Source organism: Thermobia domestica, chromosome 13 (genome assembly GCF_964235325.1).
Source record: "Thermobia domestica chromosome 13, izTheDome1.hap1.1, whole genome shotgun sequence".
Lineage (NCBI taxonomy): Eukaryota > Metazoa > Arthropoda > Insecta > Zygentoma > Lepismatidae > Thermobia > Thermobia domestica.
The window spans coordinates 121,800,318-121,818,316 of record NC_137466.1 but is presented as its reverse complement, the minus strand read 5'-3'; the positions used below and the strand labels follow the sequence as shown (position 1 = coordinate 121,818,316).

The window sequence follows — 17,999 nt, the reverse complement described above, 5'->3', positions numbered from 1 at the left end:
TAAGCAGAACACAATATTAAAATTAACTATATACATATTTACAAACATGGTTATGCGCTGAAGAGCTGTCATCATATATTTTAATGAATTTAAAAGATTTTAGGTGTGTCTGTTTTTCACCAAGACACCCTCTGCTAGGGACGGCAATCTTTCTGCTGTTACTAGCAACATGCTTCCTCCCCATGGAGGCTGCTGGAAATACTACCACTATTTGAAATAAGTCTTATTATATTAAAATTTAAATATACAACAAGATACGGCCTAACCTAAGCTACATATTACGATTACGACAGGTTCAAGAAAATTTGTACATATATAAAGAATTATTTGTGGAAATGTATTTACATTACAGGGGTGAAGGCATCTGAGAGTACTGACTCCCTCTCTCTCGTTTTCAAAGCAACTATCAGTGTTATTCAAAATCCTAGGCTCACTTTCCTTGACGGTTAATATAGCTGCTGAGAAACGCTAACCCCCTTTCGAAATGTGAAAACTGGTCAACTCACAGAAAGTTGACACCTCATTGTTTTCTGTGTTTTCGCATGTACCCCTGAACTTTTCTTGTACGTTTTAACAATAGCTGTATGCGACTTGCAGAGCGACTTGCAGACTCCTTCTTTCATCGTGGCCTCCTATTGTGATATTATCGACTATATTCTTTAGTTAACCTCTGTACGCCGGATGCAGAAGCAAACACCCATAATTTACTTATTCCAGTTAGCAATGCTGTTCTAGATTCTGTTTACTGCTAACGTAGGAAACAAAGACTCTGTCTTTAAAACTCTTTTTTTTTTGTTTTGTTTGTTCAAACACTGCTTCTAAGTTGTGACTTTCTGAGCAATGTTGAGGGTTCATACGATTCAATATAATAATTAATAAGGAATGTAACTCTTCATTATTTCAGCTATTCTGTAGCTATGATATTTAATTCATCAAACAATAAAATGCCTCATTCAATATATAAACGAAATTACACACAACACACAATATAAATTACTAAAATATATAATTATGCTTCCACAACTAACTCTTTATCAAATATATATATATATATATATATATATATATATATATATATATATATATATATATATATATATATATATATATATAAAATATCGTTATGCAAATAATAATCATTTCCATATATACAAATGAACAAAAGTGATATGCAAATACATATGTAAATAAATATTGTATGCTCTATACATTCATCCTTGAGTTGCATTGCTCAGGTGTTTCCCACCAGATATCAAAGAATATTTCATTCACATCAACCTAATTATGACTTCTCCAGAAAACAAATTACACCGTTCTTCTTCATATTTGTACTTTCATCTCTGGTGCAAAGGTCCCTGATTCGAACCTCGACCACGCCACTTGTACTGGACAACATCGTGTCCATGCTTTTGACGAGGATTCAGTTCCTCCCACATTCTCAACCTACCAATTATTTCATAATAAGTCACTCTCATTGCTGATTCATCTTCCTTAAAGCAATATCATGGGTCGTAAAACCAGAAATTTCATTTCATTTTATACCTGCATAAATAATTTTTATGCCATAATTATATTGTTTTCTTGTTCTTTTTTTTTAAAAAAAAAGAAAATTAAAAGCGTTTCTGAATTTCATCAGCGCTATATTCACATTTCATCTCCTAATAGTAACTCCTTCCTGAGAAAAATGTAGAAAAAGAAACTACCGATACTTTATTTCGACCCTTTCTAAATTTAACTGTTTTCATTTAGATTCAATCTAAATTATCAGTTTTATTTGTCTATATTACTTATTAATACAGAGACAGAAACAATGAGTGAAAGCGGGATTTCAAGAACAAGCAGTACGTTGACAGATAATCCTGAAAAAATAGACGAGAGCCGTGAAACTCTCCTCCAGACACCATCATCTCAATTTCTAAGCATTGCTTCTGTTGAAGGAGGAATATTTGGAGAGTATGGTAAGTTAGATACTATTTCATTTAGAATTGTCAAAAAGTGGTGCAAATATTTTTTCGTGCAGAGTGTAATGATACAATGCAAAGAACCCTGGGTTCGATCTAAATAATATGATCTTGGGGTTAAGTTCCAAAGTTGGTCCTCCATTTCTAGCAAAATTTTGAAAATTTACTGGGCATAAATGGATAATTTGCTCGTATGTGAGCTTGATAATATGTAAGGAGAGCGGAAGATGTGTTTATTTTTTTGTTATAAGTGGTAATAAACATGGAACTATTTGACAAGCCTAGGAAACTACTTCGTTCAAGGTTACCCATAGTTGAATTGTTGAAAAGTCACGAGCATTTGTATTCTGAATATGGCTGTAGATGTACAGAGACGCTCCAGTTGGTATCCTTACTCCGAGACGATAAATTGCACTCTATTAATTTTAACAAACTATTGATAGAATAGTTATGAGGGGAAAGCGTGTATTGGTATACAAGGTTTTCCCTCATATCTATTCCGTATATCAATACAAAACTTGATACACACATTTCTCATCCTCTATACTCTTCGAGATACATTTGGATTGTGTGCTTTTACTCAGGGCCACTCCAGAGGGGGCAAAGTTGATGGGAGGAATTTTTGGAGGGAATTTTCACGACATTCTCCCAATTTTCCCTGTTTAAGTACGTTATAGGCCCTAATACATAGCACGTCTGGAAAGCTTGTTTCATGCTGAAGAGAATGACTATCCAATGAGCAGTGTTGATGCAATGGCTATGTCACTGCGAATCTACGATTTTCTTTATACTAACAGGGTCAATGGGCCCCAGAGACTTACTCCGTTGTCTATGGCACCTAATTTGTTGTGCATGAACATATTTTTGTTATGTTTATCGAATGGACTAGGTTTGATTCAGATGTCCGGATAACATATTCATGTCCGTTCCTTGTAAGTAACTGAAAAAAAACCTAATCTTATCTAATCTAACCTAACTTAACCAAATCATAAGAATTTATTGTCAAGTTGAAAAGCTGGCGGGGCTTAATGAAATAAATGCCTTCCTTTCGATAGAAATAATCTCATTTGTCCAGGATAATACTTCTGTTGTGAATTTACATTTCATGTATCCACATTGCACAGATATAGAATATGAGTTCACGATGATAATTACTACAATCTTACTGTTTCCATTAAAACATTTTATTTTGTTAGTCCTTTTTGCTGGGCTATGGCTAGTGTGTGTGCCTTTGGCGCACGTGGTCTTGGATTCGATTTCCGATGTAAGAGCAGAAAAATTTTCCAATTACCCTCTTTAGAATCATTCACTTTCATTAATCATCCATCTTGTTTAGCCTAAATACGTAATCGTTGGACGTTAAACTAAAAAGATTTCTTTTATTTTCTTTCGTCGTAATAAAACAAATTTTACTTGCGACTTCACATTCATATAACCATCACTGTAGTTGTGTCGATGCAGTATTTTGGGATAACGTAATAACTATGAATATAGTGCTAATGCATTTAAAACTTTCAATGAGCAATAGCAACTATTCAGCTCGATATGCTCGAGAGGGTTCGTTTCGTAATATACGGGGAAATGTGTGAGATTGAGGAAGAATGCGCAGACTTAGGAAAGTAAGCAGCACACAGAGTTAGTGCGCCGAAGGCGCAGGAGGATATGCTACGACGAGTGTTAGTAACATAGAGTGGGTGCGTTTGAAGAACAGCGAGGGCAATGCGTAGTATATTTGTTGGTTGGTTGGATTAAAGTTTAGCGCCACTTTCAGCACTAAGGCTCTATGAGACGAGGATCTAGAACTTAACTTGGGATCCGTACCATATGAGCTCCTATTGAACCCAGGTTTCTCGTGCCGAATACGCGTGTACTAACCATATAGCCATGAGGGAATTCTGTTACAGTACTGTCGTTAAAATATCGTCTAATAGAAGAAGCCCTGTTTAAGGCGGTTTCCTCTGATACAAGGAGCCTTTTGGTTTGATACCATGCCATGTGAGCTTGTGGCGGCCAACATCTTGTCTGATGGTTTTCTCTGTGTTCTCTCGCTTCCTCCTACATTGTAATTCCACTAACTATTTCACAATCTTTCCTTTTCGTTAATAACACTTCTCCTGTAGCCTAAAGTGCATAATCTTGGGTCGTCAAATCAAATCTTTTATTACATTTTTGAAAAGCTTTTTGTCGCAAATTTTGATCTGATAAAGAACTCCTTTTTTAAAATAATATTTTCTCTTGTTTTTCTATAATCTGTACATCCACAAACTACCAGAAAGAATCGTGCACTACTTTCGCAACATTTTTATAGAAGTAGTTGGTGAGTACTCCAAATTATATACCCGTAGCCAAACTCCTCTATAAAAATTGTTGCGTGAGTACCTCAGAACTCTGAAACATGTATTTTTGGATAGCGCACATGTTAGTTCCTAAGTGAAGTCTTGACCCAACTGCGGTAGGTCCCATAGTTTTGGAGCTATGGACCTTTAAAGTTCATTTTTTTATGTTTTCGGCAGCCGGTTTTTATGTTTCGGTTGGTCTATAGTTTTTGTCTTGGTGTCAGGAATCACATCCCAAATGTTGTCGGTATTGTTTTGAAAACCTGTATATTTATTTATCTTTTCATAATTAATATGAGTAAAAATTATTAAAAAGAAGTGAGTTTTGTTTCACAATGTGAAAGTACGGTAGATTTCCAAACTATCCGAATTCAATATTGAAAGACAATGCAATAGATTTATAACTTCCGGCTGCAATAGAAGGATAGTGTGAGAGATGGACTATGTTAAAAGATGCTGAACCCATCAAAAACAGTTTTGAGCTATGTCTTACAATTATTACTATGTAGGAATCAATACTGAAACCGGATTTTGTACCACTTTTTACTGCTTCCGGCTTCAGTAGAAGAATGATGATGAAATCAGTTCTTGGGTACACAACCAAAGATATCACACAACCAGAGCTATCATAAAATAACCAGAGTATTTCATGCAACACAACTTTTGTATTATTGTATTTAAATATAGTTAGTGCAATTATTATAACTTATTATTTGTTTGCAACATGTTTGATCATTCATTAGATCTTTGATTATTTTTTATAACTGAGGCATATTTCCATTTAACATTCAGAGATGGAGTGGGTCAGTGGGTCAAGTGGGACAAGTTTTCTGAGTGGGTCAGCGGGTCGTGGGTCAACATCATTTGACCCACTGTGACCCACCACCCACCGTGACCCACTGCGACCCACCACCCACCATGACCCACTGTGACCCACCACCCACCGTGACCCACTGCGACCCACCACCCACAATGACTCACTGGGAACCACCACCCACCGTGACCCACTGCGACCCACCACAAACCATGAAACACTGCGACCCACCGACTCAGTATGATCTACCGACCCTCTTTGCTCACTGCATTGTAGACAGTATCTTCTAAAGATTGGTAAATTTGTCTTCGTTTCACTTTCAAGACCTTAATTTCCCTTCCTTGTCCACTTGTTTCTGTCTACTTACCTGAGGTGAGTATATCTAACCAAGTGAAAAAAGAACTTCAGGACTTTTGGATATTGATATTTTTAATTGTAATAATAGCAATAGGACTTCTACTACTACTTGGCTTTCGAGATCTGTGAATTTTTAGAGAAGCTAACTACTGGGAAAAATACATTTTTGAATCACTGTAATATATAATTATACAAAAAATTGAATGTAACCATCGGGTATTATCAATTTCCACGTAAGAGTGCGAACGGGGATTTCCCCTTATGAATTTACAGATGACTGATATTAGAAATAGACTAAGTGTTCAAACATTGTCTAACTTGTTCAACAATGTTAATGGCCCACCGCTAGACAAGCTCAAAGTACACGAGCTAGTAATTTCTTGACTGAAGGATGGACATCATTCCGCTGCGGATGATTTAGCACGAAAGAGTTACCAACAGGAAATAAACCCGATTTCAGATTTGTTTTAAGGTGGAAAATTACGAGTTATAGAAAATGTATACTTGTATTAGTAATGGCTTATTTGTGTTATTCAACTTTGTACCTAATTTTTAGTAAGTCTCTTCTTTGCTTTAGGTAAATTACTTTGAATAAATATTCATAATAATTGCAATTATGCATATTTGTAACTTAAATTTAACGTGGTGTTTTAGTGATTACACAAATTACAATTATGAGAATACTTTATGGAGATGCTCTCACATAGGGTACCCGAGGACCTTTATAAACTATGAAAAACTGATTTTTCAAGTTTTTTTGTGAGAAAAATACTGTGAACTGAGAAACCATAACCTTTTCCATATTGCACAGGGGTATTTTCCTGCGAATAGAAGTTTCTTTTGGAATGCGTTCAGAAATTAACACTTGCAAAAATACTCTCTTAGTACAAGTATATTTTAGGCACACACTAATTTCCCCCCCACCTCGAACTGTTTCAATTTCCTCACTGACAAACACTTTACCATTTTATATCATAAAGGTCAGATCCACCGTTATTGTAACAGAGTGGTGCTTGAGCGATTGACTAGAAATTCAAACTCCGATTAGTGACAATTTCACAGTCTTGTTTTATTTCAAGTGTAAACTCTTTGTCAGTACAGAAGAGGCCGTGGATCGTCTTCAGAGTTGATGACGATGGATTTTGGTTAGTCAGAATAGGTCACAGTGGATGAGAGTGGTTGATGGTGGGTGACAGTGGGTCATGGTGGGTGGTGGGTCACAGTGGGTTACGGTGGGTGGTGGATCATGGTGGGTCGTGGGTCAGAGTGGGTCACCGTGGGTGGTGGGTCAATAGGTCGTGGGTCAAGTTTTCATTGACTCACGCCAACTCTGTGACATACACGTCGTGACAGTAGGTCACAGTGGATGAGAGTGGTTCGTGGTGGGTCACGGTGGGTCACGGTGGGTCACAGTGGGTCACAGTGGGTGGTGGGTCATGGTGAGTCACAGTGGGTCATGATGGGTGGTGGGTCAGGCTGGGTCACGGTGGGTGGTGGGTCAGAGTAGGTCACGGTGGGTGATGGGTCAGTGGATCGTGGGTCACGTTTTCATTGACCCACGCCAACTCTGCAAACATTTAACAGACAGAAGATCCCATAGTTTGGACAAAAATAGTTATGAAATATGGTTAAAGTTACGCAAGTTTACCAAATAATAATGTTGAAAGGCCGATATAGAAAAATGTTTACTTTTAAATCAAACGTTACCTAACTGTTTGATGATTATGCATTGTTCGCCTACTACTATTTGCTAGAGGGGTTTACAGTGGCAAACGAGTGTAATAGAAAGCAATGGTTCAATTGTAGAAGATTATCTTTATAAGCATTATAAGGACAATAGAATATACAGAACAGTAATTCTTATATACTCTCAACTTTTAATTCTGTATGATCATATTTTTATATCAAAGCTTTTCAGCGGAGTTAAGCGAAATCACCGTCAGCAGTAAATAAAATATAGTTTCTTACCGTTTCTACTAAATTTGTCATTCGTCCAAATTATTATTTTGGATCAATTATCAATATAATTAGTAAAAGTTATAGCTCTACTAAAAAAAGAAGATAGATTAATGAAGGCGTGCACTTAATCCGAAAGTCATGATGTAAATAACTTAACCAGAATATAAAAAGTAAGAGTGATATTATACGTCTAGCTATCCAATATGGGTCATTCTCACTTAAGCAGCTATGTCCAACTGCATACAATGTTCAAAATTTAATTTAACCAGTTTCTATTTTAAAGGGAGACAGGATAGCTGCTGCTAATCCTTGGAACAAAATTAGCAGGGAAATATATATCTCAGAGTTATTTAAAAATAATATAAAAATTACTAATTTTGTCATATAAGTTACCTGTCTCAATAGCAGTTTCAAAGTTTGAAGTAGTTATTCTACATTGACAAGTATGAGATGCAAAATAAAATCATTATGATCGTAATCAGAAGTTTTCATAGAAATGAAAAATATAAAACTTTCTTTTTTAATATTTTTTTTTTAAAGAAAAGAAACTTCTGTCCTGTAATTTTGTGTCATTTAAGTTACTCACTGGTTCTATGAATTTCCAACACATAGCAGGATTCAAAATACAGCATGACATGGTTAGTTTTGTTCTCTGAATGTTTCATGCTGTAATCAGTACTGTAATCAGTAGCGCCGATGGTCGTTATACGTTCTTGATCTAGTAGAAGAAAAGATGTAGATGAATGCGTAAGTAGGTTTAGTAGGTGTCACGTAAGTTACCTATGTTTCAGGACTGTTTATGTTGCTTTAAAAAATTATACTTAATATATTCTGAAACGCTGACCTATCGTTTTTAAAGTATTAAAACAGATTGCACTCAAAGTTACCAATCTGTTAAGTTTTTCTTTAAAATATACAAAAAGTCACATACGTTACTATCACATAAGTTGTCAAATATCTCAGTAACTTAATCTCCAAACTGATTAATAATTTTCTCTTTCAATCTAATGACAAACGAACGCCGATCGAAGAGCTTGAATCTGCAATAAAATTCGTCGGATTGGCGTATTGTTTTTTTAAACAGAAAAATTCAGTTTTCTGATTTCTTTGGCTGAACTACTACTGCGCTGACATTATTAAATGCAATAGCGCGTTTGCTGCAAAAGTTCAAATAAGTCTTTTTTATGTTTTAAATTAAATGTTGGTCACATTCTTAAACTCGCTTTAGTGGAGAAGCGCATACGGTAACGTAAGTGACATGAATTATGATTTCTTTCTGAAAATATTAATTTTTCGTAAAATGGAGATGAAAAGTGTACGCCAAAATATGTAATCCTTACTAAGAAGTTCTAATGATCTTTTTGTTACTTATTGAAAGTCATTTCTGACTTTTCTTGCATGGAGTGCCGGAGTTAAATGAGAATGACCCATATAGTTTAGGTTTGATATATCAATCTAATGATCTCGTTATTTCTTAAAAATATTTCTCTTACCTTCTGTATGGTTTTCAGTTCTTGCCTTAATTTCTGACAATCATTTCGACATTCAAATAATTTCTTTGTGGTTGTAGAGAGCTTTTCATTTAGACTCTTTATCTCAATTTCTGAGCTTTTAACCTCTACGCTTTGGGTATTTTTCTCGGGAGGTTTTGCTTCAATTTCATCGTCGATCTTTTCCGTTTCAGAGAGTTTTTTCTGCAAAACTTTTGCTCTATGCCGTTCTTTTTCCACTTCGGCTGTCAAGTGCCGTATCTTCTTGGTCAATTCGACAATCTTACTTGCTGCAAGATCCGAAGCTCGACCAACCATAGATCGTGCTCTGAGGGCGTCCGTGTTTTGTAAACATTTTTGCAATTCTTCCTCCTTTTCCTCAAGGCAACGTTTAAGACAACCATTTTCACTTGTCAAATTCTTTAAAACAAAGAAACAAAAAAAAAAAAAAAGAAGTTTACAGTATGTTATTCCTTTATTGTTATTATTATAGTCAACATAAAATTACACAAATTTTTAAAAATAAGTAATGCAAAATCAGGTGCTTTCATATTTATTTGTTCTTACCTCATGAATTTTTCCTAAAAGTATGAATCACACTAATGCTTATGCAAACTTTAAAAACAGATAACATTTTCTTAATTTCACTTAAATTAAGAAGCCACCACTATCAGACTCTCAGTTCTGCTACTGTTGATTAATCCGCAATTTTGCCTCTATTGTTGAAATTTTGCATCTATTTTCTGCATCTAGTCTATTTGTAACGTGGAAATGATGGACATTTATTATTTTTACTATAATATTCTAGAGCTTTAAAAAAAAAAGAATTTGAAGGAAATAACGATATTCCACTTTGCCTCCCTTTCCACATTGTGCAATGAAATGGTAACATACAACTAATAGACTTCTTTGTTCACATCTTGTGTTTAACCCTGTAAACGTTGCATCCCCAGATTTCCATTACATTTATTTTAATTACAAAATCTTGGAGAAACTAATGAGTACATAGAGAAAAAAAAACGTTTGTGGCATACGTAAAAACGTAGGTTACATGCGTAAATCATATAGTTTTTGTAGTTTGTACGACTATAGATAACATCCTGCTGCAAACTTATAACTGAAAACGCATGTTTTTGTAATACTTTCCGTATAAGTATTCCATCTATATGTACTTTCCGTATGAAACAAAGAAATGTATATGGGTGGTTAGGATTTCACATAAAGATGGACGTCTAACCTAGATATAATATATACCTGACGTATGTAACACGTATTTGTATGTAATATACGGAAGACTATTGTATGCCAGACATCCTGCAGTGGCATGATGTAAGATCTAAGCGGGTAAAAAAGAGTACATATATAGCATCTGGATAACGTATGTTCCGTATAGATTTCCGTGGTAAATATAAGGATCCCGTATATTATAACAATATATTGCTGTGCGGATAACGTATTTTTCTCAGATGAATAGGGACGCGCACGAAACGAGTCGAGACAGGATTTTCCTGACAAAATTCGAGTCGAGACACGGCTCTTCCAATAGTAAAATATACATTTTTCGAGTCGAGACATCACTTTTACAGCACATTTTCGAGACTAGACAGCCACAAATCTCGTCTCGTGCGCATCCCTACAGATGAATGATTCACAGCGGATACAGACAAATGAATTCATTTTATTGCTGAAAATACATTCAATTTCTCATGCAAATTTGGCATACATTCCCCTATTTACGCAAGGGCCAAAGGGACTCAGGTACCAGGAGGCATACTTAAATACTATTTAGCTAGCTGGAGACTTGGCTCCTAGATCCCTCCGTCACCTAATCCTACAGCCTCACATCTCGTATTTTATCTTCCATTCTTCGTACGGCAAGAATGCATTTGTGGCATTCTTCTTTGCGAATAATTTAAACGTCTTTTCCCCTTAAAGTACGCATTTCAGTCAAAGTGAAATGATAAAAGCCCATGTCGATCCAAATGCTGTGTTCAAAACATCATTGTAAGTGGTTCACCCGTTTTCCCGCGACTGACTGTAATTTTAAAATAATTTTTACATATTGAAAAAAAATAAAAATTGCGTCTCTTTTCTCGTTAAAAGCGAAATTTCCAGAAACAGTGTGGCATATGACCACTTTCTTTGAATAAGGAGTTTATATACGAAGTTCCACATCCCTAACATGTCTCTAATCTCAAGAGATTTCGATACATGCCCATCTTAATTGCAATTCCAACATTTTTCTTTCCTTCTAAGAAAAACGTAAAAAAAAAAAAAAAAAAAAAGCACTGAGACATGTCTTCAATTATTTTAAATTAGAAGCCTAATTTCCAATTTTTATGTTTGTAATTATAAAGAATTCAGAAATTTGGCCATCTTCTTTTAACAATTGAAACCATATATTTTTTTCTTCTACTCATTTTTCTTACCTTTTAGGGGAAATATAAATAAAACATTTAAATACGTATCTAATTATTTAAAATAGGAAGTCCATGATTCAATCTAAAACAACGGAGGTAAACAGATTCGTCCAAGGTTAATTGAAAGTTAAATTTTAAGAAAGTTCTTATGCATAAGAAAACAGATTCACTCTCATTCTGGCACATACACAAATTCATTTTGAGTCGATTGGTAAAATTACATTTGTGTTAGGTTCAATGATCACATTTGATAAATCTATAATTCATGCAAATTAGCAGTGATGTCTATCCATCTATCTATATATTTTATGAAATAAAAAAGGGACATTTGTAAAAAATCTTACTTCATATCTTTAATCAAGATGTTCTTCCTATCAACGAAAATTGGGTTATTTATTTCTCAACCAAAATTTTCATCTCCTATATTCTGTTACGTTGTCTAGTTTCTACACATATTAAAATTATGAGTTTAGTAATTTTAGAAGTGATTTCCTAACTTTTAGTAGTAGTTCGGTAACTCTCAGTAGTAGATCAGTAAATTTAGCAGCATGTCTGTAATATTTAGTAATAGTTTTTGGTAATTTTAACTGTAGTTCGGTAAATTTTAGTTCTAGTAGTAGTACTTTCAAATTAGAGGAGGAAACCCCGATACAAATCCCGGTCCTTCAGGTTGGACGTTGACGACAGATAGGCAGTCGATTGTAAAACAATTGACAAATTAAATATGGATCGAGAAAGGAATGTGAGTGGGAAAAAGGCTAGAGAATGTCCCAGAAACGACGCGCGGACCGATTGCCTTAAGACCGTGAGAAGTGAGCAGGAGCTACCGTTTAACAATGGAGCCAAAGGGCTAAAGACGCGAGTCTAAAAGAGGAGTCAGAAGATCAGCGTATGACATGAAACTTTGGTAAGTACGAGTTAGTGCTACCTGAGACGATGGCAAGAAAAAGAGAGCATAACATGCATTCAGGAGACTAAAGGAAGGGTTCAAGATCATAGGAAATAGTAAATGAATACAATCTTATATATATAGGGAACAACAACAGAAAGACTGGCGTTGGAACTGTCTTGAACAAGAATATGAAAGGAAAATTGGTGGACGTGAAGACACTAAGCGACAATTATTATAGTCAAGCGAGTGCTAGAAGAGGGAAAAAACTTGGATATGCCTCGCAAGTTGGTTGCGATGAAGGGACAACGCAAGAATTTTGGATGGAACTAGATAGTATTCTGCAGAATTGTTCACTACATGAGAAGCTTGACCTAGCAGGAGATCTAGATGGGCATGTAGGACGATCAAGATCAGGATATGAAAGAATACCTGGAGAATAGATTGGAAAACACAAATAAGGAAGGCGAGAAAATACTAAAAAGGTAGAAACATACGATCTGGCTATCCTGAATACCTTCAAGAAGAAAGAAAATAAGTTGTTCTTCTATACACACAAGTGTGGCACCGCAAAGCCTCAGATCGACTTCATCTTATGGAGGAGGCAAAGGACTGCAAAGTAATACCAGGGAGAGTCTAACGGAGCAACACCGCCTCGCAGTAGCCGATATCTTCATCAAAGAAAAAAAGTAGGAAGAAGACGTCAAAATGTTCCTGTTCGAACGAAGTGTTGAAAACCAGATAGGACAAGTGCTGAAAAGATTCGAAAGGAAATTACCAGACTCCAAATACTGTAAATAAAGGAAGAAGATTTCTCGTGGAAGAGGAATGGACCAGAGAATCAGTAGCACTTAGGAAAACAGCAAGAAAAGTGATGGGAGAAACAAAAGGAAGGATGGATGAGGAAACATGGTGGTGGAATAGAAAAAAGATAAAGCTGCTGTGAATGATACAAAAATGGCAGAACTTTGGCAATCAATTAGATCTGATGGATTACAAGGAAGCGAAGAAGAACGCCAAGAAGGCAGTTAATATAGCAAAAGACAAGGTTTAAGATGAGTTGTATATACAACAATCTGGAAACAAAACAGGGAGAAAGGTGATATACAAGCTTTCGATGATAAGAGAGAGGCAAAAGAAAGATATTTCGCATGTGCACTGCATCAAAGACGAAAATAACGAGGTTCTAACAAATGAGGAGAGGATAAGGCAGAGGTGGAAGGATTATTTCCAGAAATTTCTCAATGAAGAAAAACGAGAGAAACTTGTGTAAATCTATTCATGAATCAGAAACTGACTCGGCCTGTGTCCATGGTAGATGTGGAAAATGCCATGAAAAATATTTAAAAATGTTTAAGCTCCAGGAACGGATAATCTCCCTTTCGAAGCATTTAAAAGTTTAAGTAAAGAAGGAGTGCAGTGGTTTACTTTACTTTTAAATAGGATATTGGAAACAGGAAATATGCCAAAAGAATGGAGAAGCACTTACATTTTGCCGGTTTAAAAATAAAACAAAATAGATGTGTAAGACTGTGGCATCTAGAGAGAAATAAAATGTATGAGTTATGCAATGAAGTTCTGGAAAAGAGTGATAGAAGCAAGATTAGGGAATAGATCGAAATAACAGAGAACAAATTTGGTTTCATGCCAGGACGATCGACAACGGATGCAATATTTGCACTGAGGATGCTAATGAAAGAGTACAGACAATACCAGAAGAAGAGAATATAGTTTCCATCGATCTAGAGAAAGCGTATGATAGAGTGCCATGGGATCTTATTTGCTGGACAATAAAGAAGTGTGTTCTCAACACAACACATAATTCAAGGTATGTGTAATGGATGTAGAACAGGAGTGAAGAGTGCGTGCGGAATAACAGACAGGTTCACAGTTAAAGCAGGACTTCATCATTAATCTAGTTTTAGCCCTTGCCTTAGACGAACTTACAAAGTATATTCTATTCAAGAGTTAGCACCTTGGAATATGCTATTTGCGGATGACATCGTGCTAACACGTAAGACCAAAGCACCACTGTAAGAGATATTAGATGCCTGGAGAGGAGCATTGAAGAGCAAAAAGCTTAGAATTAGTAAAACCAAGACAGCATATTTACATTGTCCTTTCAGGAAAGATGTAATCGAGAATACGACTGGACGAAGAAGTTTAAGTACTGGGATCAATACTTGTACTAGAAGATGTGAACATAGGAGAAGATTGTAGAATAGGAGAAAATGTAAACACCAGAATTAATAGCGATTTGACGAAATGGAGAGAAGCGGCAAGAGTATTGTGTGATCGTGGGGTACCAATACGCCTTAAAAGAAGAATATACAAAATAATAGTGAGACCTGCCATATTATACAGAGTAGAATGTTGGACGACAAAAAAGAGAGAGAAGCAAAAGTTGCATGTTGCGGAGATAAAGATGCTGCAGTGGATGTGTGGAGTTATGCGAAAGGATAAAATTAAGAACAAAGTGATCCGGGAAACAGTAATGGTGAGGCCAGTATTACAAAAACTGCAAGAAAGTAGACTGAGATGGTTTGTGCATCTAAGAAGGCCTTTGGAATACGTAGCTCACCGAGTTGATGGTATAGATGCCGACACCGGGGGGAAAAAAAAGTGGGAAAATTGTATTAAGAACGAAATGGTTCAGTGTGGTGTCACAGCAGATACGACACAAGATTGAAACAGACGGAGGTCAGCTATCTGAAAAGCTGATTCCAGCTAACTGGGAAAAAAGGCTTAGACGAAGAAGATACACTAAATTTCATATTTCTACCTTTCAAAGATTCGAAGATATAGACATATCCTTCCCCTATTCTCTCCCTTTCCAAAAAAAATCTTTCCTTAGTGGTACCATGCATCATAAGTCCTATGTACTGTCAAAGTTTAAAGTTTCTAACTTAAGCGGTTTGACCTGGGTGTTGATCAGTCAGTCAGTTATGCAGGATTTGAGGCGCCTAGTATCAAAATTCGCCACATCCATTTCGCTTAGTTTCGAGTAATCTCGCAAAACCTGCAGTGAAGCTCCATACACACGCGTACAAAGTCCCATATTTGAACTAGTTTTTTAGTATGAAATATTAAGCTTTTAACCAAAATTCTGTTTTCCATGGAATTCCTTTAGATCAATCATATAACATGCGATATATAACTCAATTTCGTTTGGCGGCTTTTGATACTAGGCGCCTCACTTCTTCTTTTATGTATAGAGATCAAACTCCTCAGTACAAATTTTCATGTGTCTGACTTTAAGGGATTTCGAGGTCTGACCATCTTATTACAACAATTATGACTCTCACCCTTTTTTCTTCAAAACTTTTTTTTTCCTTCCTTGGGGAATATGTAAAACCATTAAGTCTAAATACCAAATTCCATGTTTCTAACGTTAAAGAATTTCGAGATATGACCATCTTATTTTAACAATTACAATCTCGATCATCTGTCCACTTTTCTCTCTGTTCACACGTTTTTAAATCTAATATACAGTTAGGTGTAACTTTGTTATGTATTACTAGTATTTGTAAGTATTTGTACGATACTTACTCTAATCTTCTCTTGAAAATATCTGTTCAGTTCTTCAGGGAAATAAATGTCACTAGGTATGTCTGGCGTATGGAGTGACTGAAAAATTAAATGGAATTTGATTTAATACACTCAAACAAATGTTTTACATACATGTTGAAGCTACTTTCGAATTAACCCTATATTGAAATGATATGCTCATCATAACTAGTATCATCACCTTCACAGGTATTTTGCCATTATTAACATTTCATTTTCCGCGACTGACAAGGGAAGGTCACGAACTGCCTCCGCTGAGATCCGAACGAGACAATTGTGTTTGCATTTGATATGTTATAACTAGATGAATCCCGAAGTTATACGTGCCACCAGTCCGTATATCGTGTATTATAGCATACTTTGTAATGTAAAAGCTATTAGCTGGCAGAATAGTTTGAATCGAGTCATTTGTTCGGAAATGGTTGAGTAGATGGAAAAATCGACGAACACGTATCCCATCATTTTCAAGGACACACTTTTTGAGATAAAAAAATGCCTAGGGTCCCCCGCAGCGTCTCAGACGAGATCCAACTCAAAAGTTTCAAATGACAAGGTGGGTTAAGTAGCACATTATTTGAAAGTTGTTGTGAAATGGAAAAAAAATGGAGAAAGTCTCGACTCTCTACGATAACCATATGCAAAATGGCGGCGGGTCAAAATGTAAACAAAAACTTAATTGAAAAGTCAATGGCCACCCTGTAAATCGGAAATGGTGAGGCAAATGTGAAAACAGGATAGCACGTGTGGTATTATTTTCAAAGTACAACGATTTAAAGTAAAACGTCTTGTTCCAGATCCCCGCATGGTCCTAGGTGGGGTCTAACTTAAAAGTTTTGAAGCCAAGGGGGTTAAGTAGCGGATCGTTTGAAAGCTGTTGAAATGAAAGAATATGAGTTCACAATGAGGGACTAACTTATGTATGATACAAACAGGATAGAAAATGAAAGTGAGAGTAACAAAGAAATGAGAAATAATCGAAATAGTAAATAAATAAATAAAACAATAGTAGTCTCCGTTCTATGATGCTTCCAATCTTTTGCTGCGGCGGTTAGAGCTGTCGCCTGTTGGTAACAACTTCTGACTTCGGTCGGGTCACTCGTAGATCTCTTTATTTCAACGGGTCGAATGAATGAAGATGAAACATAATTGTCAAATGCAACATAACTGTTAGCATTTATATATAAACTAATTTCTCACGATGGCAGCCATATTGGATTACAGATGATACTTCTTTGACACTTTGTGGATATCTACTATTGACAATAAACGACAAGGACGAATCCAGGACGGACTTCTGGGAGGGCGGTGGGTTGTAATACTGCTACTTAGAGCTACTTTTAAGAGCTTCAAACTCTGGGATGGGTTTTATTTATACATAAAAAATAAAGGCTCCTCTCCTGCGGGGGGGGGGGACGATCACCCCGATCGCCACCCCCGGATCCACCCCTGAACGTAAATATCATATTTCACTTCTCTAGCTCCAGTGGTTTGAGCTGGACATGAGTGTGATACATAGTGCGGCATTTGAACTCAAGATATCACCTGTTTGAACTTTCGTATCTTTTCGTCACCTACACTTGCTGATCATGATCAACATTCATGCCAAATTTTGTTTTCTTAGCTTTAGCAGTTTGGACAGCCTATCCTTTCGACATAGGTTTTAAGCGGCCATCCTGGATTCAAGGTGGCCATAGACTTTTCAATTAAGTTTGTGTTTACATTTTGACCCGTTGCCATTTTGAACAGGGTTGTCGTAGAGACTTGAGACTTATTCCATCTTCTTTCATTTCACAACAGCTTTCAGATGATGTACTACTTAATCCCCCTTGTCATTTTAAACTTTTGAGTTGGGCCCCGTCTGGGACTCTGCGGCGGACCCTGGGGCAAAGTTTTTTTTACCCCAAAAAGTGTACCCTTGAAAATAATGGGATACCTAGTTTTCCATCTACTCAACCGTTTCCGAACAAATGACCCAGTTCAAACTATTCTGCCAGTTAATAGCTTTTACATTACAAAATATGTTCCAAATTACGATGTTCCGATCGGTGGGATGTATAACTTCGGGATTCGTCTAGTTATAACATATCAAATGCAAACACAATTGTCTCGTTCGGATCTCAGCGGAGCCAGTTCATGACCTTCCCTTGTGAGAAGCTTCCATGCACCGCGGCCTTCAGCATACCTCTTCGTCTTGACATAAAAATAA

At 36.2% G+C, this 17,999-nt stretch overlaps 2 protein-coding genes across 4 annotated transcripts in view; one reads left to right on the top strand and one right to left on the bottom strand.

Moving 5' to 3' along the window:
• The window catches only part of LOC145668460 (coiled-coil domain-containing protein 13-like), a 66,563-nt gene that overhangs the window by 39,949 nt on the left and 8,615 nt on the right, over positions 1-17,999 (bottom strand). For both annotated transcript variants that reach the window (XM_081736352.1, XM_081736351.1), the window contains exons 2-3: positions 15,776-15,853; positions 8,921-9,337 (exon numbers count right to left, since the gene is read on the bottom strand). In XM_081736352.1, coding sequence (XP_081592478.1) covers positions 8,921-9,337; positions 15,776-15,853 — 495 coding nt within the window. The remainder of the gene's footprint in view (positions 1-8,920; positions 9,338-15,775; positions 15,854-17,999) is intronic.
• Positions 1,687-17,999, top strand: part of LOC145668461 (metaxin-2-like) — a 63,577-nt gene continuing 47,264 nt past the window's right edge. For both annotated transcript variants that reach the window (XM_081736354.1, XM_081736353.1), the window contains exon 1: positions 1,687-1,958. In XM_081736354.1, coding sequence (XP_081592480.1) covers positions 1,811-1,958 — 148 coding nt within the window. In that variant the 5' untranslated portion in view covers positions 1,687-1,810. The remainder of the gene's footprint in view (positions 1,959-17,999) is intronic.